This window comes from Apis laboriosa, unplaced genomic scaffold (genome assembly GCF_014066325.1).
Source record: "Apis laboriosa isolate Shangri-la unplaced genomic scaffold, ASM1406632v1 scaffold26_cov146, whole genome shotgun sequence".
In the NCBI taxonomy this organism is placed as follows: Eukaryota; Metazoa; Arthropoda; class Insecta; order Hymenoptera; family Apidae; genus Apis; species Apis laboriosa.
The window spans coordinates 5,357,691-5,380,726 of NW_025222592.1; the positions used below are offsets into that span (position 1 = coordinate 5,357,691).

Consider the following 23,036-nt stretch of genomic DNA (forward strand, 5'->3'; position numbering starts at 1 on the left):
AAAAAATAAAACTACAACTTTAAATAACATGAAAAATATTTTGAGAAATCTATGTAAGTTTGAAAAATTAAATTGTTCTTATTTATAACTGCTAATACAATATATATTGCAAACCATTATCACTGTAAGAAATTAACAACTTACAGTATTACAAATTATCTCTACGAGACGTAAAAGCAATTAAGCTTATTATTCAAATAATAAATTTTTAATGCTATGCGGTTTAGAATATCACGTGTTAAAGGATGAAAAAAAATTTTTTAGCTTGTTTTAGAATTGAATTATTTTCTAAACATTTTGCTGTTTGAAATCTCGTACTTCTTTAACATGTTGAATAATAGTTTCAATTTTTGTAAATAAAACATATGCAAGTATTAAAAGAACTTATAGAATCACGAGAGTTACGGTCACAAACAGTTTTCATTGTATTGTACAACTTCATTCCAATAAAATATTAAAAATATGATTAAATTGTAATAATTGTTAATGAAAATGAATTTAATTTATAATCTTAAAATTTACACGAACTTTTTAAATGAGTATAATTAGAAAATTGATATATAATATCATGTTTTACGTAATATATCGAAATATATGATGGTTAAAATTTCTTATCGCGATTCTTATGTTGCAAGAGATGTTTGAGAACCACTGAGAATGCACGAGGATCGCTGTATTTCATCATTCACCAATTTTTATGAAATTAAGAACTATGGCATCATTTGTGGTACCGGTTGCAACGAGATTTACTCGTGTCACGATTGATAGTTTGCACAATATAAATAAAAATATTTTACTTAGGTAAGATTCTATATTTCGTAGTTTATTATATTGTTAAAATATGTAACTTGTATTTATATTGCAAGGTACATCTAGAGGTTAGAATGTTAAATAATGTTTATTTATTATTTTATTATCGTAGTAATTTTTTAAATAAAATTGTAATATATTTAATAAAGATGATTATATTTTCAAAATTGTTAAAGATTTAAATAAAACCTTATGTAGTTATTTGTACATATTCTTAATATAAGTTTTTAATAATTCTCTAAAATAACAAATATTATTAAATAAATAATAAAAATATTAATTTTTTTTTATTTATTTTTTAAAGAAAAGAAAAAACATAATGTCTTACAAATTTTTTTTGATGATTTAAAGGTTAATTCAACCATCACATGTTTCTTGGCAAAGACAAGAGTATAGTACAATTACAGAAGAACAGAAGTCAGAAAGTGGAGAACCAGTATTGGAACTTACAGAAAATGAAAGGAAATTAAAAGCAGACATTGAACTTATTAATAAAGAATTAATGGATCTTAAAAATCATAAAAATGAATTAGAAGACAAATATAAAAGAGCACTTGCTGATGGAGAAAATCTTAGAGTTAGATTAAACAAACAAATTCAAGATGCAAAAATGTTTGGTATTCAAGGTTTTTGTAAGGATCTCTTAGAAGTAGCAGACATTTTAGGCAAAGCTACAGAAAGTGTACCTAAAAATGAACTCACAGAAAAAAATCCACATTTAAAAACATTATATGAAGGTTTAAAAATGACAGAAGCACAGTTACATAAAGTAATTAAAAAAAATATGATTCAACTATTTTTATAATTTTCAATAACAAATTTATTAAAACATTATTATATTTATTACTTTAAAATATGTTTATATAGGTATTTAAAAAACATGGTTTAATTTCGTTAAATCCACTGAATGAAAAGTTTGATCCTAATCAACATGAAGCATTATTTCAACAGGTAAATTTCTTCTTTTTTATTTATATGAACAATAATGTATTAAATAAATAACAATAATAATAAGAAACATATTTTGACATAGGAAGTTGAAGGTAAAGAACCAGGAACAATTGTAGTTGTATCTAAATTGGGTTATAAATTACATGAACGAGTAGTAAGACCAGCATTGGTTGGTGTTGCAAAAGGATAATTCATGGTTATGTCAATTAAAATGAGATTAAATGCAATCTCATAAAAGGTACCCGTGAATGAAATATTGGCAAATATATATTGTAATTAAAATTGAAATGTAATACATCAAAGTATGAATGTCATACAATTGATAGAAAAAAAAAAAAAAAAGAACAAATTTTATGAAAAATAAATTTATTCTTTATTAGGTTTAAAAATATATATAATATACATACAAATTTTTATGTTTCTTTAATTAACATAAATAGATTTATATGTAATGAAACAAATCGTTTTTTTGTCATACCATATTTTTTATTTATTACATTCCATTAAAATAATATAAAAAAATAATATTTACTTCAATATAGAATTTATTACAAAATTCGTAAAAATAAATAAATAAATCATAGAGTCAATGTAAGATGTACTATGATTTTTTAATACTGTGATTCATATTATAATTTTAATTAATTAATTATTAAAGTAGAAAATTTTTTTTGTGAAAAATCAATTCTATCTTAAAAATTTAACATCTTTCAAAAACTTTATATAATTCAGGTAAACTAGCTATTTGTAATATTGTTGAATCATGTGCAAAATGTTTGGGAGGAAGAAAACTTTCCTTAATTGTAGAATATAAAACATGTTCTGTAATATACTTCCAATCATGAGTATCATGTATGGGACTAATTTGACTATAATATTTTGCTGTTTCTCTACAAATATTTCGGAAACATGGTTGTTCTGTTGACCATTCTACTTCGGTAGCTAGACGTAATATATAAAGAGGAAGACCTTCTATACTTGGAAAATATTTTTCTGAAAGAATAACATAATTTTGTATTACATTTTAACTATGAATAGTTTATTAAAATATATTTACCTAATAATACTGGTAAAGATTTTAAATTTCCCTTTTTATCTATAACAATAGAAAAGTATTCTTTTAACATATCTGCCTTTTCCAATAATAATTCTTTAACACTAGTAGCTAATTCTTCTTTTGGCCCATCTTCTTCTGTCCACCCAGCTTCTTTAGTATCTAATCCTAACATAGCTAAATCATATAAAGGAAGTGCTTCCTGTAAAAAACATATGTATATGTATGTAATGATAATATTATTTATCTGCATAAATACATACCGAAAATTTAATGACTGCATAATTTGCAAAATCATAGAGCATAATTTCATAAAAATGTTCTTCCCTAAATAAAAAGAAATATAATTCAATTTTTTATATATATTATAAAATTTTATGAAAAAAAATTGATGCTCACGCTAATTTTTGTGTATTGCAAAGATACAAATTAACTCCGCTTTGAATTAAAGCAGAAGACTGATCTATACAGCCAACAAAAGTTAATTCTGATAAAATTTGTTTCAGACCTTCATGGCATGCATCTTCTACTTCTTTTCGTAATTTTAAAACGCTCGTTAATTTTACTTCTCTTCTAAAATTATTTATTGAATAAGATTTAAATTCATATGAACATTTATTATCATTATTTTTATCATTATCATTATTAATTTCTCTTGATGTTTGTTCAACATTTTGTATTTCATTGAGTTGTTTATTTTCTTCAGGTTCGTAATTTTTTATTTCTTGTTTACTTATATCATTTTTATCTATTATTTTTTTTTCTTCTGATTTAGTGCTCTTATTTCCAAAACATTTATATACTTGTTTACGAGCTTTATCTGCAATAACATCGATACATTTATCTTTTATAGAATCTGCTGTATCTTCATCTATTTCATCATTTGTAATTTCTAAAATATCTTGCATACTATTTAATTTTTCTTCTTCTTTTTTGTTAATATTCTGAATACATAAATTTATATTAGGTTCATCAGATGTTAGCAAATCTGATGTAGATGAACTTGTATTATTTATGATATTACTCCATGGACTATTAGATTTTTCTGTTGCCACTGTTGTTGTAATGTGCATTGATTTATCTTTTTGTTGTATATCAATTAGATTTGGTGTTAAGCATTGTATTTTATCTGTATTTTTTTCATTATCTACAACATGTGTTGATTTATCTTTTTGTTGTATATTTATTATATCTGATGTTAAGCATTGTATTTTATCTATATTTTCTTCATCAATATTTTCTTCAATACTATTTTGAGTTTTTGTATTCAAATGAGTTTCATGAGTGTCATCATTTTTAACATATTTCATTTCTGTATGAATCATAAAATTAAATTTATCCAGTTTTTGATCAGAAGCATCAGTTCTGATCATTTCTTGAGGACGAATTTTTTTTATTTTGTTACTATTATCTTCTTCATATTCTGGTAAAATTTCTTTCAAAACGTCTTTAGTAATATCTACTTTTGGTAGCCGAGTTTTTAAGTAAAATGTTCTAGAAGCACTATTTGCAGATAATTTTTCATCTAAAGCGAGTTTCATTCTTTCAATGATAGAATTTTCATGAAGAAATTTAACTTCATGTTTCGTCGGATGTATATTAACATCGATATTTCGTGATTCAATTTCTAAAGATATATAACACCATGGATGAGTCTTTTTTGGAAGATAAAATGTATAAAGTTCTTCTAACATTTTTTGAATAGCTGAAATAGAATATCTGTATAATATAATTTTATAACTAAAACTAAATTTTTTATTCTAATATTTCAAAACTTACAAGAAGATTTTACTAATCTGTTATTAATGAATAAGAGAAATGTCATCTTTTTGTTTGTATAATTTGCATTTGTTATTAAAGCATGCATTTTAAATTTATAAGTATCATCTTTAAATTCTATTTCTAATAATTCACGAAATACAGGATTACCATAGAGTATTCGTATATTATTCATTTTAGTTGAATTATGTGGTGTACGAATCTAAATGTTAAAAACATTTATGAATAAATGAATAAATGAATAAAAATATTTAAAATTATAAAATTTTATATGTGATAAAATACCTGAGGTGCTATTTCACCATGTTTTTTTAATACAAATCCTACATCTGCATTATGAATTGCATATTTTGTAACTACATCTGTAATTCTATTAAATTCTTCATTTGGATTTGACAAAGCCTTTCTTCTTGTTGCAACATTATAAAACAAATTTTCAATTACTATAGTAGTGCCTTGATTTCCAGCACATGATTTAAGTGGTGCTTTTAATTTACTATCAACATATGATGCCCTTAAATGAACAAAAAGAATATTTTCAAAAAAATTGCTAAAATTTGTGAAAAATTTTATATATTTAAACATACTTATAAGCACATTTTTCATCTGCTGTTTTTGTTGTTATTGTTAAAAGTGATATATGACTAATGCTTGCTAAAGCTTCACCACGAAATCCAAAAGTTGATATTGTTTGAAGATCTTCAAATGTTTGTAATTTACTAGTTGTAAATCTTTCACAAACAATTTCCATATCTTCTTTTCTGATTCCTGTTCCATTGTCTTGAATCTGGGTTTAATAACATTATATTAAATTATAAATAAACATTATAAATAAATATTAAATTATAATAATTATTTTTTAATTTAAATAGAGAAAGAAAATACCTGTAATAACTTTAATCCACCTTCTTTAGCAATGATCTGTATATTATTTGCTTTTGCATCAAGACTGAAACATTTGAAGCAAGTTAATAATGAAAAAATATATATAACAATCATATGATTTTTAGATATCTAACCTGTTTTCAATTAGTTCTTTTAATGCATTTGCTGGTCTCTGTATTACTTCACCAGCTGCAATTCTATTTACTACAACTTCATCTAATTTCTTAATTTTTCCAGATGAATTCATTTCATTAATATGGTTTTCAGATTTTGATCGAAATATCGAGAAATGAGTCAAATATTAAATTAGATTAAATTATAATATGTATAGTAATTATAATGTATATGATGTAAAATAATTACATTTATAATAAAGAAAAAAAAATGAAAATAAAAGTTCTAATTTTAATAAGCATGAATTGTTTTCTTTTAAGATAAAAATATAGTGTATACAAATTCTTTAATTTTATTTCGCGCCAAATATTTGAATTAAAGTTAATAAATATGTCAACTTCAAAAAAATCATTTACAATACTAATATGCAGAGAGATATTTTTTAATACATTATTAATCTTTTTATAAAATACCAAGAATAAATAAACAATTATTTATAATAAAAATACAAAAAATATACATATTAGTGATTTTTTATTATTACTTTTGATTATTATTATTATGTACCTAAAGTTATTTTTGTATAGTATTATTCTAGTGTATGTAGTCATATATGTAGTTATTAACATATTTAGTAACAGTCAATCTTATGTGATGTAATAGTAAAGCAATAATATCGTTTCACTGACATAATTAAATTATTTTTAAATTAAAATATATATTCAAAGAAAGATATATAAATTGTTACATAAATATAATATGTTTTTGAAAATTTATTTTTACTACAATTATCGAATTGTTCTAGATTAAATATATATAATCATATTTTAAAAACTATTAATTTTATTTAATTTATTAATTTTTATTTAATTTAATAAAGTTTGTTATTTGAAAATAATATAGTATTTAAATATGTATATGCATAAATGATTAGTAATATTTTTAATATTTTAAATATATTTATCTAATTTAATTATCTAACAATTTGATATAAATTTTTATATCTATGATCAAGTACAAATTTTATATTAATATAATATTTTAATAATTTTTATTGTTGATTTTTTAAAAGGAAAATCAAAAGAAATATAATTTATATTTATAATTATAGTAATATCCTTCATTATAATATATAAAATATTTTTATATATACAGTATATTTGTATATAAATGTTCAAACTTAAATTTTTGGAAATCAATTAAATATATATATTATATAATATATAAATAAAAAATATATATATAATATATATATATATAAAATATATATATTATATATATAATATAATATAATATATATATATAATATATATAATATAAATATAAATATATATATAAATCATTTGTATTTTTCCATATCTTTGATGTTATCGATGTGTATAATTATAACTATTTAAGTTTTACAAATAAACAAGAAAATATTTAGCATGCTAAATATAACCGCGATCTTAAACGTAATATATTCCAGCATTTTCTCGTATTTCTACCATCATATTTCTCTCTCTTTTTGTCGGTAAGTTATACCTCATTCTGATATATTTATCCTTGTTCTAGATGCATCGAAACTTCTGAGCCAATAAGAATATGTGTTTGAATCAACGAAATGCCGTGATTGGTCATCTACAGAAACTTCTCGAAGCGCGAGGTTTGGTGTATTAAAAGACCCCCGCGCGTATCACACTCAGACAGAGTTTGGAAAGCGAGAAGTGAACATTACGTTTACGTATTACGTAATTTATTACATTGCGATTTATTCTGTGATATATACGAAACAAACGATAGAAAAGGTAAGTAATTTGAATACATCATGATAGCATGTTTATAATTTACTTATTGAGTAATTTTTTATTATGTTTAAGTGCGTAAATATACTATGAAAAGACTAACGATACAAACATCATGAAGTTGCATCATATTGATAAAATATTGACAGATTTCGAGTTTGATTTTTTTTTTTTATTTAAAAATGATCCTTTGAAAGTTTTACCGTTGGATTTTAAGAACTGAGATTTGAATCGGATTCCACATTTATCGATAAATTTCGAGTTTTCATAAACTTGTCAATTACTATTAACTTGAAGCAAAACTTAACAGTGTGATTTAAATTGGTTATAAATAGTACATACAATTATAGACAAATTTATAATGTATATCATCTTTCTTATTGCGTTTTATTATTCAATATCATTTTTTGAATATAAGTTTTAAATTACAATAAATTACGAATAAGTTTTAAATAATAGATTAAATTTTTTAGAATATTTATGATAAATGATTAATATGATGTGATTTGTCTCCTACATCATATTAATTTGGACGTACTATGCGAACAAAAAAAAAATAGTTAAATATCGAATATTAGAAGACAAACTAAATAAAATTAATTTTTTATATATTTTTATATATTTTATATATTTTTTATATATATTTTTTAGTCACGTATTTATAAATTATATTTTTTTTTTCAGCGATAAAACATGTCGAAGGCTCCAGCAGTTGGAATTGATTTAGGCACTACTTATTCTTGCGTGGGTGTTTTCCAGCATGGAAAAGTTGAAATCATTGCAAATGATCAAGGAAATCGAACGACACCGAGTTATGTCGCCTTCACGGACACAGAAAGATTGATTGGCGACGCGGCCAAAAATCAGGTCGCAATGAACCCAAACAACACTATTTTTGGTAAGTAAAAGCCAAATTTAATAATTCAATTTATTTTTCACTTTTCATTTCATATATTATTTTTTATTTTATTGTAATATCAGTATTATTATATTTTAATTATCAATTATAAAAAAAAATATAAATGATTAAAATATAATAAAATATTTTTTTATAAAATATTTTTAAAATGTTTGAAATAAATATGTATTGCAATTTGCAAATATTATATAATAAGAAAATTACATACTTCATTATATCGATCTTTTTGTGTGATCTTTTTTTCTTCGCGAAACTTCGTATTGATATCATACTTCTCTATATGTAGATGTTTGTTATGTTTACACATAGACTAAAGAATAGTAACTCATAATGTTGAATTTTATTACTGATCTCGTAAAATTTTATTTTTTTGCTTCATTTATAAAAATGTGATACTTTGCGCATTACACCAATTTCATAATATGTTATTATTTAATATTTTTTTTTAGTTACAGTTTTCTCTGATATATATATTTATTTTTTATTTTTATAAAATATTTTATATTTTTTTATACCTGTTTGAAAATAATGTAATGAGAATGTTGAAGCGTAAAAGATATTAATAAAAACAATATAATTATACATTCTTTCATTAATTTATTCATATTTTTTATTTTTAATAATTTTTCTTTTTATATATTTAAATTGTTATTTAAATTAAATTTGTAAATTATGATATGTTTTATTAAACAGATGCGAAAAGATTGATCGGTCGTCGCTTCGATGATACAACAGTACAAAGTGATATGAAACATTGGCCATTCACGGTGATGAACGATGGAGGAAAACCTAAGATCAAGGTTTCGTATAAAGGTGAAACGAAGACTTTCTTCCCCGAAGAGGTATCTTCGATGGTTCTCACGAAAATGAAAGAAACTGCAGAAGCCTACTTAGGAAAAATAGTTACCAATGCTGTTATTACCGTCCCCGCATATTTCAATGATTCACAAAGACAAGCTACCAAAGATGCGGGAGCAATAGCAGGCTTAAACGTTTTAAGAATAATTAATGAACCAACCGCGGCGGCGATTGCTTATGGCTTAGATAAAAAAACTGCAGGTGAAAAGAATGTATTGATCTTTGACTTGGGAGGTGGCACCTTTGATGTGTCCATATTGACCATCGAAGATGGCATCTTTGAAGTGAAGTCAACAGCAGGCGATACTCATCTTGGTGGTGAAGACTTCGATAATCGGATGGTGAATCACTTCGTCCAGGAGTTCAAGAGAAAATACAAGAAAGATTTAAGTTCGAATAAGAGGGCTCTTAGACGATTGAGGACCGCTTGTGAGAGAGCAAAGAGAACTTTAAGCTCTTCAACACAAGCTAGCATCGAAATCGATTCTCTTTTCGAGGGCATTGATTTCTACACATCGATTACCAGAGCCAGATTTGAAGAACTTTGCGCGGATTTATTTAGAAGCACATTGGAACCAGTTGAAAAGGCTTTGAGAGATGCCAAGATGGACAAAGCTCATGTTCATAGTATCGTTTTAGTCGGTGGTTCTACTAGAATACCAAAGATTCAAAAATTACTACAGGACTTTTTTAATGGAAAAGAATTGAACAAATCGATCAATCCTGATGAAGCTGTTGCTTATGGCGCAGCTGTACAGGCCGCTATTTTGCATGGTGACAAATCTCAAGAAGTTCAGGATCTATTGCTATTGGATGTCACTCCATTATCTTTGGGTATAGAAACAGCTGGTGGTGTGATGACAACTTTGATCAAGAGGAACACGACGATACCAACCAAGCAAACACAAACTTTCACTACTTATTCCGATAATCAACCTGGCGTCTTGATTCAAGTATACGAAGGAGAGAGAGCTATGACAAAAGATAATAATATTCTTGGAAAGTTTGAACTTACTGGCATTCCACCTGCACCTAGAGGTGTACCTCAAATTGAGGTCACATTTGATATCGATGCTAATGGTATGTGCATTATCTTTTTTCAATACAATATTTCTTTATAAAATATCTTCAATATATTCATTAATAAATTAATAATTTTCCTTTCTGAAATTATAGGTATTCTGAATGTATCTGCAATTGAAAAGTCAACCGGAAAGGAGAACAAGATCACCATCACAAATGATAAAGGCCGATTGTCAAAAGAAGATATCGAGAGAATGGTGAACGAAGCAGAAAGATATCGTAATGAAGATGAACAACAACGTGAAAGAATAACTGCCAAAAATGCATTAGAATCTTATTGTTTCAATATGAAGAGTACAATGGAAGATGAAAAGATCAAAGATAAGATCGATTCAATGGAAAAAGAAAAGGTGATCAATAAGTGTAACGAAGTGATTTCATGGTTGGATGCAAATCAATTGGCAGAGAAGGAAGAATTCGCCGATAAGCAGAAAGAACTGGAATCCGTTTGCAATCCTGTTGTCACTAAATTATATCAGGGAGGAGCTACACCTGGAGGGTTCCATCCAGGTGCTGCTACAGGAGGCGGTGGTGCTGGAGGACCAACCATCGAAGAAGTAGACTAAAAAAACAAGAAATCATCCATAACATTAAATATCTTTTTCGTTTCATTGTATTTATTTCAACTCAAACTTTGCACAGTCATGATCATCGATTTTCATATTTGTTTACATTGATAATGCATATTTTTTGAGATCAGAGACTTTATTTCCTGCAAGAAAGAGATTTTATTTCTTGTATTTAAAAAGATTGGTAATATAAATTTGTTATAAAAAAAAATCACTACGTTTAAATATTTATTTCTATATTGTGTCTATTAATTTTTTAAATCGATTTATCAATGTTTTTTGTTTTTGATATTTAATAATTTTCTGATTTGTAAAATTGAACCAGAATGATTAAATACGTGATAATAATACTGATAAACTAAAAATTATATAATACGAAAAATTTACAATATGCAAATTTACAATATACTTATTAATTGGATATTATAATACTTACTCCGGTTACTAAAGAATTATTCATTTCAAAGAAATTGCACGCGGTAAATATAATTCTATATTATTATATATTATCATAATTCTAACATTGATCTCATTGATCTCATTTCGCACGTTCAAAATTGGATCTTAGAAGACTTTACATTCCGAATGTATTCAAATTCAAAATGGCATTATTATCACATTCATTGTTACAAATTTCTAATTCTTGTGATTCTTTATTACGAAAATTTTTGAAGAAAATTTTCTATTTTGTTAAATTTAGTCGAATATTAGATATTCAGTACAAATTCGCTGACGTGTAATCCAATTTTATTTATCTCTCGATGGATCAGCATACATACCCAACACATTAAAGTGAACTGGCATAAATTATCCAAATCACGTTATTCAGGAATATAAAACCATTTTTCTGCTCTGCGGCATATAGATTCTCATATAGATTCTGAACAGCTTCGAGATCACCATTATAAAAGAATTTGTAGAACATAACAATAGACCATAAATATCATTTACTATTATTACTACAGAACATAATTCTACAAAAATCAATGAGATAATGCATAAATGATGTTATGCGTCATTTTTAATAATAGCATTTTAATAATAGAACGAGGGACGGAAATAAATTTCTTTTTTTAAAATAAAAGATGAAATCTTCAAAATGAGGTAAGCTCTATCCAATTTACGTCATTTTAAATACATATGCCAGGAATTAAGGCTAATCGGTTACGTGCCATTGTGCAGTCTCCTAATTCTCCTGGATTTTCAAAGCAATCCAACAGATCGTTACTTTTTCATCCAACTGTTTGATCTTGATTGCTCTAAATCTGTGGCATATTATATATGCAACAATATCGAACACGAAACTGTTTATTAAAATTTGCGGATCGGATGCAAAAATTTGATCATGTGCGGTGAAATAATAATAAAGAATGCGAAGGATCAACGATATTGGACCGCATAATATGATTATAAGAATGACCAAGATTTGACTCATCTTTACGTATCCATCTTCGATCAATTCTTTGGCGACATTCTTATCCAACGATTCCAATGGATTCTTCATCCATTTGTCATAATATCTTACTACATGGTAAACGTAATATTAATATTGTGCAAGATGATACACGGTCTCGTTCATGAAATATATGATTTTGAACAATTCATTGATGAATTTCTCGCTGAAATTGGCGAAATCCATTGCGCTAAATACGACGATCGCCGAGCAAACGCTGAAGTGAATCATTCGAGAGATGATCCATTTTGAACAATTGTTCGGTCGTACAACTTTAACATCTAACAACCAAGAAACATACATTATCGGACGATTTTGGAATCGATGGATCTTCTATTCGAACGTTTATCTCTTCCTCCATGATGATTTATTCTTCCAAAGATGAACAGAACAGTCTCGATTCCGTTTGAAAGTTTCCTCGAGACGAGATAGCAAACTTTAACTCGAAAGCAAAGAAAAATACACTGAATTCTTGATCCGAGGATCCGCGTCCCATATATTCTTCGTTTAATAAACACAGATTGAAGAAGTTCATATCGCGTTCATATCGGAATTCAAGAAAAGTTGGGGAAGATTTATGCATGGCAACACCACCAAGGCACTTTCATTTTTTTGATGGAAGTAGAATAGGCATGAAATTAATCGCACGAAAGGACACGAATGGGACAGAGGGTCCCAATCATTTGTTCCGTGATATGTGTGTATATATCGAAAAAACGAGCTTTATTTGCCCAACGACTATATTACAATTTTATTATACAGTAAACATTTAAAATGGAATAAAACGATAACTTTGAACATCGACCGTCTTTTTTTTTTTTTTTCTTTTCTTTTTCTTTTCGTTTCTTCGGTTTTTAGAAATCAGGCGGCGGGTCGAGTTGAATCATCTTGCAATAATAATAATAATAATAATAATAATAATAATAATAATAATAATAATAATAATAATAATAATGATAATAATAATGATAATAATAATATGCGGGTCGTGGCGAATTAAATCTGTTTCGTGTGTTATTATTAACAGCGATTGGCATTCGTTCGAACACGATCGATTCGATAAATTGGGTGTGTGCAATCGTCGCCAAGTCGTGCGTGTTTTATGTCCCATTTTTTTTTTAAATTTCTTTTTTATTGTTTTTTTTTTTTTTGCGGGTGAGGATTCCGTGTATCGTGTGTGTCTGTGTGTAACAATGAGTTATTTCGTTTGCGCGAGGATTTACGTAAATGTAGAATCGTGTAGCCCCAAGAACGATCTTAAGACTCTCTCGTTTCTACATCTTTTTTTTTCCTCTTCACTTTTTTGTATTCTTTTTTTTTTCTTTTTTACTGGTTTTTTCTTCTTTTTAGATTTATTTAGTCATTTATTTGATCGGGAAAGGCAGCGTAATTATTCGAACACGAGATGTCGATATACGTTTTTCTCATATTTTTTTTTTTTTTTTTTTTTTAAATTACTTCCTATTTCTTGCGACAGGGGGACGTCTTCATTTTTTTTTTTTTTTTTTCTCTCTTCGGTGAAAATGCAACACAACCCCTCGTGCATGTTCGCTTTCTTACGTATATACATGTATATATAGAATATGTATATATAGAATATATATATAATTTTAACGATTTTTTTTATCTCTACTAATTTACAATTGGCGAGCCGAGCGACTCGGAAAAATCATATGCATCGATGCAACGAGACGGTTTTCATTGGCATTTATGAAACGAGCATTAAAATTTATTAATTATTTATAATAGAAAAAAAGAAAGATAAAGAATTAATTTTCTTTATTTTTCACTTGTTTCTTCTATCGCAAGAAATAAAATTTATTCTTTTCCCACGTTTCGTGATTACGTATACCATAAAATAACGGCATCATCGTAGATCGTTCAACGAAATATTTTATTACTTAATTTTCACGATGTACCTCGAACGAGTTCCTCCATTCGAGATAAATAATTTCGTACCTCTGTCAAGTATATATATTCGGGAAAAAATGAATTTTTCTTTATTTCAATCTCGATAATTGTGTTTTTCATTGAATTTTTTTTGGTCAATGTGTGTTTGTTCGAAGAAAATTAGTGAAACCGCCCGTGCTTCACGCAGTTTCGGTCGCAGAAAAGCGAGATAACGAGATCGCAATAGTCGTAGCACAATTTTTTTTTTTTTTTTTAAATATTTTTTAGCGTTTTGTTATACAATTCTTGCTGGTGCCACATCTTGGTTTCGTCCAAGCACCAGCCCGATATTTTTTCACTTTTTTCCATTTGGTTCTCACAGAGTAGTCTACCTAAGATTAGAGGTATGTTTAGCCTCGACCCACTCGAGAATGCCCTGCCAATTGCATTTTGTCGCAGAAAATTCCGTTCAAGCAAACGAAATGATCGATATTTTCACGTGAAACTAAATATTTTTGAATTTGTGTGCATGTGCATGTGTGTGTGTTTTTTTTGTGATTTTTAAATACACGTGTAAATGGATAAACTTTTAAAGATAAACATTGACAAATGCAATTTTGCTTTTTTTTTTTTTCTTTCCTATCGAATTCTGCTACGCGGATTTGAGTGTGTGAATAATTATAGAAATATTGGTATAATTATTTTTCCATTTGTTTCTTAATATCTCGAGCGATATTTTTAAAATTTGAATCAATTTTGTTTCGTTCAATTGATATGTGTTTAAGTAGATAAGATTTAAGTAAGAAGATAATAAATGCGAAAGGAAGAAATGTGAATTTGTAAAATTTGATAGATAAAATCTTTGTTCGATATTTCGTAAAACAATTATTGATATGTAAGTAAATCGTAATCGTGGTACAATCGAGCATTCAAAAATATTAATTCGAATCTTGATCTTTATCTTGTGTTCAATCAATTGTATTTATTCTCGACAATTTGTCCGTGAATTTTAAATAAAAAAAATTCTATCGTTGAATCAATAATTTTAATCGAAAATACTTAAAAAAATCATTATTTGGGATACCAAATCTTTCTTCTTTCCCTTACCCGTAAAGCGATCGAAATTCGGGACTGATTCGAGTTATCGAAAAAAATCTTGCACTTCATCCTTTCCGTATTTTTTTCTTCCAATAAGAAAAACAAGTTCAAAAATTCGATCAAATTAATATATCCCATTTATATTTTCAAATTCGAAATTATACGTATATCTGAGCTTACAATAATAATCACGGACAAGGAATATTTCGCTGCTGGACCAGAATTCTCGCGAAATCTCTACCTACATCTTTTCAAGCATCCAACACGTACCACCCCTATGTTCAGGTACTACTTCATATACCCTCATCTACGTTCAGGTACATTCCTGAATATTACGTATTCTAGAGTTGAACGATCTTAACTGGTTTTCGATCTTATCAATTTTTTTATTACTGAAAGCTGTACCTTTCGTACCTAGGTAATAAAAACATATCATTTTTAGAATAAATTCTAGGCCTTCGCGCGTGGCTCAAGCAAAAACTTCAACTTTAACAACTCTGCATACCTCCTTTGTACCCATTGTGTATCTACAATTTCTTTTTTATTCGTTCAAAAAAAGCACCGTGTCCGTGACAGAGCATTTTTTTTTTTTTCCCCCCCCTTTGCACGTGGACATTCGCGTTTTATATTTTAACCGTTCGCTTCTAATTAACCGTTCACCTCCATTTTCATTTATTTCTTACTCGAGACATTTTCTTTGTTTCTTTCTTTTTTTTTTTTTTTTCTTTTTTTTTTTTTTAGCTTTATTACGGAACTGTGCTGCTACGTAATTCGTGTAATGAAAATTCCTCGTCCCTTCGCACTAGGCTTGTACCGTTCGATTCGAGTCACGTGAGTTATTATATTAGTTCATCGATAATTATGTCCTTAACTACACTTGAAAAATGTCACCGGTGGCACGGGGCGCGATGTTCGTTTCGAAGATGGACGTTGTCGAGGTTGTGACGGGAGCCATTTCACCGAATCTGCTCGCGTTTATGTTGGTTGTCGTTACGGCCGTTGTTTTCATCGACGTTTCTTCGGTCATCTCCGATGTCGTCGGCACCTGCTGATGTGTCCAAAGATTTCAATTTAGAATTCATAATTAATTCGTTGAGTTAAACAAATTGTAGCTTGTGCACATAGATCGATAGATGTTAACTTTTCTAAATCTTAAAAATTCCATCCATCCATCCATCCACAATTACGCGTAATTGCAATTCTTCAAATCTGCAAAAGGACACAACGAACGATGTCGAATCGAAATCGAGAAAGCAAAACCATCTTTTTTATAGTTGTAACGAAGTTTACAAGTTTTTTTTAATTCCAATCTAAATCGGTCTTCGTAACAATTTAACGAATTATTTCGAGTTGAAACAAGGAAGAAAAAAAAGAAAGAAGAGAAGAAATCGTATACAATGTACCTCGTTATAAAACACTTCCTTTCCCTCCTCCACGGAAGGCAACAGCTCGTCCATGGAATGAGGCGTTCTAGGGCTAGGCGTAGGCGCGATCTGTTGCTGCTGCTCTCGCTGCTGTTGCTCCCGTTGTTTCGCCAGTCTCAACTCCTGCAAAGCTTGCCTCTGCTCCTTCTCGTTCCTCTCTTTCTCGAGCCGTCTCGCGCTGTAACTTCGTGCCGAGGACGTCGAACTGTGAACCGACGTTAAACTAGGGCGACGTGAACCTATCGGGGCGAAAACAAGGGTAACAATTTAATTCGTGGAACGAATTCGAGGGCGCGCTACCCTCGCCCCAATTCCCAATTCCGCTACGCTAAGAGTCAATTAGCTAGGCTTGGAGATCAATCAGAAATATTAAATCTAATTGCAACTGCTCTCGGCTAAATACCAGCTTAACTCTCGGTCATTTGCGAAAACGTTTCCTCTATCGATAACCGGAGCAACGAGCGTACGCAGTTACCGATGCTGGCCGTTCAAATCCAACCAGATCCCTCGTTCACTAGCTAATTCTTCGTGGATGGAGATACGCAAGCTCGATGATCGCATCGGGAGGATCACGGGAGAATATAATAAAGGCGTTTGACATGATCATTTTCGAGAAAGCCGATGAGAGGTAGATTTCAATTCAAGGAGAAACTTCACGTAAAGTTAAATAGAATTTATAAATTGGGATTAAAAAAAATATATATATATATATATAGAAAAAGATTGTTGTTGAATAGAGAGGTTCGAAGAGGATCGAAAGGGTGCAAAGTGTATAATAAACGTGTTCGAATAATCGATTATATATATTTATAGTATAACGTGGACGTTTGAAGTTCGGTGTTCGCGAGTGACTGTGCAGATTCGTGTTATCAGCGAGCATCGCATCGTGTTGTGTAATACAGGAAGAATGACAGAAGCGGTTCTCTTCAGCGCGAAGCAAGCAGTACACGAAAGCGAACGCTCATCGAACGATCTCGCTTTCTCCCCGCATTTTCGTTTTTTCTTTTCGAATCGTTTAACGCGCGGCGAGAAACGATCCTTCTCCGCTCCCGGGATGCTTTCATCCATGATGGATATAATCTCGAGCGGATCTTGATTCTCGTTTCGAACATATAGAATGGATGGAAACGAATTCTTAACAGCGTTAAGAACGCAAGAAATTATTACACGGACGAGGACCATCCATCCATGTGGATGACGCGGGTTTGCGGATTGTTTAAGTGTTTCTAATTCAGGGAGCTCGTTCAAGAGTTCTTATTGATTGACGACACGTAGAAAAAGCGACGTGGAAAATGCCAAGCAAAAGACAGAGAAAGAGTGACAATATACATATGTATACGCGTGCATCCTGTTGCATGTGGAGATTGAAGCGAAGAGAATGTGTGTACGTTTTGTCCTTCGATTTCTAGCAAGCGCATTCAGCAAGTTAAATCCGTGCATATTTCCTTCTCTTTTTTCTTTTTTTTGTAATACGATTTTTACTTCGCGAATTCTTTTTTTTTTTTTCCATTCAATCTTCAACGAATGCCGGGCTATCTTGATCAATCATTCTTTCTTCTTGATCTCATCATAATTTGTTATTATTTGTTATTAGATATCATTACATATAATTTTGTATAACGAGAGATTATTATCGCCTTATTTGCATGATCAAAAACGAACCGACATTCGCTTGCGTCTTTTTAATTACACGATTACAATAAATATTTTCCACTTAATAACAGCGTTGGCCGCAAGTCGAAATTTCCAAAATTGCTATTATATAGGCCACGGGCACACAGAGACACACAGAGAAGCGGAAAAAAGCAAACGAACAGGCAAACAGAAGAGGAATAACATATTTTCTCCCCCTCCTGAATTCTTCAGCATTCGTTCTCGTTCACAGCTTTCAAAAAAAAAAAAAAAAAAAAAAAAAGAAAAAAAAAGAAAAATAAGCGACGTTACTTAAAAAAGTGCAGCAAATAAAATGTAGCAGCGGAAAAACGTAGGCAGGCTTAATTAAAAAATTCAAACCCTCGACCCACCGTCCACCCCCTCGATTGCGGGCGTCAGAGAAAATAAGTTTCGCGTTTTCGTTCAAAAGTTCGACAGTTGTTGGTTAACTTTGAAAAGAGAAAAAGAAAGAGAGAGAGAGAGAAAGAAAGAGAAAGATAAAGAGAGAGAAAGAAAGAAAGAAAGAAAGAGGGAGAGAGATAGAGAGAGAGAGAGATAGAGAAAGCTGACCCCTCGCATGCGAACCGGCACCTGTTCTTGCGTGCGTGTGCGGCGAGCTAGCTAGTGCGTAAAGATTTCGTGTCTCTCTACGTCTTACCAGAGAACGTTCGTTCGTTAACGAGCAACGAAATCGGCCGCTGCCATCTTGCTATCTCGTAACACACTCGTGCAGCGCTTTATATATATATATTATTGGATACACATTAGATTCACATATCACGTGACAATGTAGCATTTGTGTTTTTTCGATCCACGATATAAATATGCCACACGTAATGTGTACACATGGTTTTCTTACCGTTACATCATTATTATTTTTTTTTTTTTTTTTTTAACGTCTAATCAGGATGAGTGTGTAAGATACGATTGGGGAGGAGTGATACAGATTTTTTTTTTTCTTTTCTTTTCTTTTTTTTTTTTTCTCCCTTTGTTTTCAATGTAATTTTGGATAAATCCGGATCGGTAGCACCGTCACGGCCATTCGTCGGTGAGAATAATAATAATAATAATAATGATGATGATGATGATGATGATGATGATGATAATAACAATAATAATAATAATAATAATAATAATAATAATAATAAAAATAATAATAATAATGCATGATCGAATCGAAAGAAACGACAATCTAATGTCGGAGAACAACAGACAAAGAAGGGTGGGCTATTCGTGTCAAGGAGGATTAAACGTGATCGGATCTCGCGTTTCCCTCGTTTCTGTAAACCTCGTGGACGATGCTTCATGTGATCAAGGATCGTTGCAAAAGGGGTCAGACGAGGAATAAAGAAAGGGGGGGAGACGCGAGAGGGAAGCTGGAAAAGGGGGTGCTAAATATCAATAACAATGACTACGACACAACAACGATAACGGTATATGGCACGACTCAAAGCACCACCACCACCATCTTCTTCTTCTTCATCGATGTCGCAAGGTTCAGAGAGGCGACATTGTGTGCAGGATTCGTAAAGAAAAAAAAAAAAAAGAAGAACGAAAACAAAAATAACAATAAGAAGAAAAAAAATTAACATGGAAAGTGATTTTCGTGATTTGATTGTCAAATCCCACGAACAAATCACTCTACGATAAACGAACGATGAAAGAAGGATGAAAGAGGACAGGAAAATTCGAACGAGAAGAAGAAGAAGAAGAAGAAAAAGAAGAAGAAGAAGAAGAAGAAGAAATAGAAGAAGAGATAGAAGAAGAAGTATTAAAGGGAGTATTAACAACGGACGCACAGGTGGTGTACAGAGTGTGAGAGATGCGGATAGAAAGAAGAGAATAGAAGACAGAAAACGAAAGAGTTAGAAAGATCGTTGATCGTCTACCGAGGCCGTCGGACGATCCCTCAGCAACATCGCTAAGGGTACGTCGATGCTTGTTCCCGCCTTTGGTCGCCTGCAGGTGACACGATATAAGCAAGATGGCGGCGGCACGTGCCGCACCTGCTCTCGACGATGGTACCAGGGGACCGCGGCTACCACCGCTGCTAGGCCTCCTGGAGAATGCATAGGTCAACGGTCCTCCTGTGCTGCTCCTCTGACTGGAACGCGACGATGGTCGGCCACCGTGAAGCGTCAATGGAATACCTGTTGGATCGTTTTTAATCAGCAATCAAAATTCCGTTATAAAATTTATACTAATGGATAACTAACGATCGTTCAAGCACGATAAATTTCCCTCACTTCAACGTCGGATACGAATAGGAAAAGCAACTTTCAACCGGTGAACAGCACTGATCTACGATCATTAGAGATCGTTCTAAGATTTATTCTCAAGGTCTGAAACGAGGGTGAAACGAAAATGGGCGTCTTCGGACTGGTATTTTTCATCGATACTTAACTATCTATCGATTTTACGGCGACGAGAGTGAGTTCTTAATGGAGTATAGCGTGTGGAGTATCCTTGACACGTTCACGAGCAAATCGTTTCATCATTGATTGAATAAGAAAAGAAAAAAAAAAAAAAGAAAAGGAAAAAAAAGTCGACACAATGGAATAAAAGTTTTGCTCGGGCGTCTATCATGAATACTCACCCGTGTCGCTGGAGAAGAGCATAGGAGGCGCGTGATTGGCGTTGGCATAGTGCCGCGGTCTTGAGTATCTCGCGCGGCTGAATAACTTGAGCACGAAGCATATCATCGCCGTGAATACCGCTATTCCCGATGCTATGCAGAGCAGGGTCGGAATATCTGTCGTTATCAGCACCAGATCTGCCAACGAATTAAAGGACGAAACGCTTTAATACGTCTTCTACAGGTGTTCTACAGGAACAATTTCTCAACACGGTAGATTCCACGAGGAAGAGGAATTAAGATCTACGTTTCTCTAAATTGTAATCGTGCAATATATATATATATATATATATATATATACTACGATATATACTACGAGTATTCGAGTGCTGTTCGAATCAGTGTGACGTATTAGCTGGCACGATATACCTTCGGCGCAGAACACCTTCTTGCTAGGCCTGGACAAGGAAACTCTATGGTAACCCTCTTCGCAGTCGCATACGGCATTGTGTTGCACCTGGGTGCAGGTCGAGTGTTGATCCGCAAAAGTGCAACTCGCGCGATAGAAACATTGCTCTCCGAGTCTTTTAGCTGGAAAAACGGGTTTTATTATTTCTTCAACCTCTCGCTGCTTTATGTATTTCGATTCGATTTCTTTCTTCCCCCTTCTATTTTCATATATAAGGTCAAAATTAAATTACGAAAGATATAGGAAGGAAGAGAAGAAAATAGACGATTCGTTCAAAGTTTTTGTTATAACAGTTTCTGTGTTTCTTCGTGTAAAATATTTTCTTCTTTCATTTGGTTGATAGATAGAACAATCGACGTTTATTTTCTTTGCTTCGGTTTACACGAGTTGTGTGCTTCTCGATACTATCGGAACGACCTACTTGAACGTGGAAATTGGAAAAATATATCGATACACCGATGCAAGAGTACGGAGTACGTACGTTTGGCACATCCTTTCGAGGGGCCGAGACGAACTGGATAGAATTTTTCACACTCGCAGAAACCAGTGACCGTGTCGCAGAACACGTGCTGCAGTTTCGGATTGCACGAGACATCGCACGGCGAGCCCAGCTGCTGCCCCTTCGCTGAAAACAGACAAAATCGATAAGCACGCTAGATTATCTACGACGTTTCTCGATGAGTAGATGAAATATCTAGGTTGATTTCTTAAAATAGCTCACGCTACTCATCCAATCATCGACTAGTTGCGTCGCACTTGATCCCTCGTTCTATTCAAAAATTTAATCAATTCAGTCTGCAGATAGAGTAGTTTTATTTTAATCCCCGAGAGCGATACGATCTTCGTTTAAATCTTGTGCAACGCACACGTATGCGTATATAATATGCAATATATATTTATAACAATTATAATAATTCGTTTTTCTTTTCACATCAAAATGTCAAATTGAAAACGCGCGAATATTTGATCAACAATAATATCTTTTCCGTGTCAATGATTCAAAGGAACTGCGAATTTCGAGTCGTAATATAACGAATAACGTGCAGCAATTTTTTAAAACGAATCTAACGACTTACGACCATTTCGTTTGACCCTTTTAATCTAATTAAAAAAAAAAAAAAATTTTAAATATTTATTTCGTTTTATTTACTTTATTTACTGGTTCGTTTTAATTAAAGAAACGTATATATTCGAGGTACGCGCAAGTTATTTTATCGAGCGATAATACATTCTTACAAAAGAATCACTCGCGAACGGCGCTCCCCATTATTTTCACCATTGTCACTTAGTTTTCCGATAAAGATATCATTCTCTTTCAACTATTATTCCCGGATCCGATACACGCCTCTTGTCCTCCTCCTCTTTGACGTGCAGCCACGGCCCGTTGTCACGGGCGTTCGTTTCCCGAGCCCCTGAATAAGCATACATTCTGAACGATTAATGAAGCAAAGAAGCCATTGTTACACACTCTATCCAGGCCACTTTCTCGCATCAAAAGATGTTTGATATCTGGCGCGCCTTTGTAGACGACGTCGAGACTGCGTCCTTCTCGCGTCGTCGATTTTTCCAATGACGTTTTCTCCACGCGGAATTGAAACCTCGACCAGCCAACATTTTACCAGACGAATAAATTGGACGATTTTTTTTCTTTCTTTTCTTTTTTTTTTT

At 30.9% G+C, this 23,036-nt stretch overlaps 4 protein-coding genes and 1 pseudogene across 8 annotated transcripts in view; 2 read left to right on the forward strand and 3 right to left on the reverse strand.

Annotated features, from left to right (window-relative positions):
* The first annotated feature begins 33 nt into the window (after positions 1-33).
* Positions 34-2,167, forward strand: LOC122713803 (grpE protein homolog, mitochondrial). The gene is made up of 4 exons (XM_043934577.1): positions 34-801; positions 1,162-1,579; positions 1,678-1,761; positions 1,844-2,167. The coding sequence occupies exons 1-4, from the start codon at positions 698-700 to the stop codon at positions 1,949-1,951; spliced, it is 714 nt and encodes a 237-aa protein (XP_043790512.1). The 5' UTR covers positions 34-697; the 3' UTR covers positions 1,952-2,167.
* Positions 2,168-2,412: 245 nt separating this feature from the next.
* On the reverse strand, positions 2,413-5,773 carry LOC122713726 (DNA mismatch repair protein Mlh1). The gene is made up of 9 exons (XM_043934451.1): positions 5,614-5,773; positions 5,480-5,543; positions 5,182-5,381; positions 4,880-5,108; positions 4,595-4,796; positions 3,215-4,520; positions 3,079-3,142; positions 2,819-3,017; positions 2,413-2,754 (listed from the first exon to the last, which is right to left on the reverse strand). The coding sequence occupies exons 1-9, from the start codon at positions 5,724-5,726 to the stop codon at positions 2,462-2,464; spliced, it is 2,670 nt and encodes an 889-aa protein (XP_043790386.1). The 5' UTR covers positions 5,727-5,773; the 3' UTR covers positions 2,413-2,461.
* A 1,450-nt stretch (positions 5,774-7,223) lies between these two features.
* On the forward strand, positions 7,224-11,043 carry LOC122713910 (heat shock 70 kDa protein cognate 4-like). The gene is made up of 4 exons (XM_043934740.1): positions 7,224-7,380; positions 8,062-8,275; positions 8,990-10,234; positions 10,331-11,043. Exons 2-4 carry the CDS (start codon positions 8,071-8,073, stop codon positions 10,801-10,803), a joined length of 1,923 nt encoding a protein of 640 aa, XP_043790675.1. The 5' UTR covers positions 7,224-7,380; positions 8,062-8,070; the 3' UTR covers positions 10,804-11,043.
* Positions 11,044-11,098: 55 nt separating this feature from the next.
* LOC122713914 lies at positions 11,099-12,620 on the reverse strand (annotated as a pseudogene).
* Positions 12,621-13,536: 916 nt separating this feature from the next.
* Positions 13,537-23,036, reverse strand: part of LOC122713913 — a 12,276-nt gene continuing 2,776 nt past the window's right edge. For 2 of the 5 annotated variants that reach the window (XM_043934744.1, XM_043934749.1), the window contains exons 2-7: positions 21,850-21,993; positions 21,329-21,490; positions 20,921-21,097; positions 20,214-20,474; positions 16,651-16,910; positions 13,537-16,295 (exon numbers count right to left, since the gene is read on the reverse strand). In XM_043934744.1, coding sequence (XP_043790679.1) covers positions 16,119-16,295; positions 16,651-16,910; positions 20,214-20,474; positions 20,921-21,097; positions 21,329-21,490; positions 21,850-21,993 — 1,181 coding nt within the window. In that variant the 3' untranslated portion in view covers positions 13,537-16,118. Of the gene's footprint in view, positions 16,296-16,377; positions 16,457-16,650; positions 16,911-20,213; positions 20,475-20,920; positions 21,098-21,328; positions 21,491-21,849; positions 21,994-23,036 lie in introns of those variants that run through there. The other 3 variants (XM_043934747.1, XM_043934746.1, XM_043934748.1) reach the window with 3 other exon arrangements.

Excerpts from the sequence above, each read along its gene's own strand:
- LOC122713803 (XM_043934577.1), top strand. The coding sequence starts at position 698 with ATGAAATTAAGAACTATGGCATCATTTGTGGTACCGGTTGCAACGAGA. Across the intron at positions 802-1,161 it reads AATAAAAATATTTTACTTAG|GTTAATTCAACCATCACATG; the intron begins GTAAGATTCTAT and ends GATGATTTAAAG. Across the intron at positions 1,580-1,677 it reads CAGAAGCACAGTTACATAAA|GTATTTAAAAAACATGGTTT; the intron begins GTAATTAAAAAA and ends ATGTTTATATAG.
- LOC122713726 (XM_043934451.1), bottom strand. The coding sequence starts at position 5,726 with ATGAATTCATCTGGAAAAATTAAGAAATTAGATGAAGTTGTAGTAAAT. Across the intron at positions 5,382-5,479 it reads GTGGATTAAAGTTATTACAG|ATTCAAGACAATGGAACAGG; the intron begins GTATTTTCTTTC and ends TATTAAACCCAG. Across the intron at positions 4,521-4,594 it reads CAGATTAGTAAAATCTTCTT|CTATTCAAAAAATGTTAGAA; the intron begins GTAAGTTTTGAA and ends ATTCTATTTCAG.
- LOC122713910 (XM_043934740.1), top strand. The coding sequence starts at position 8,071 with ATGTCGAAGGCTCCAGCAGTTGGAATTGATTTAGGCACTACTTATTCT. Across the intron at positions 8,276-8,989 it reads CCCAAACAACACTATTTTTG|ATGCGAAAAGATTGATCGGT; the intron begins GTAAGTAAAAGC and ends TTTATTAAACAG. Across the intron at positions 10,235-10,330 it reads ATTTGATATCGATGCTAATG|GTATTCTGAATGTATCTGCA; the intron begins GTATGTGCATTA and ends CTGAAATTATAG.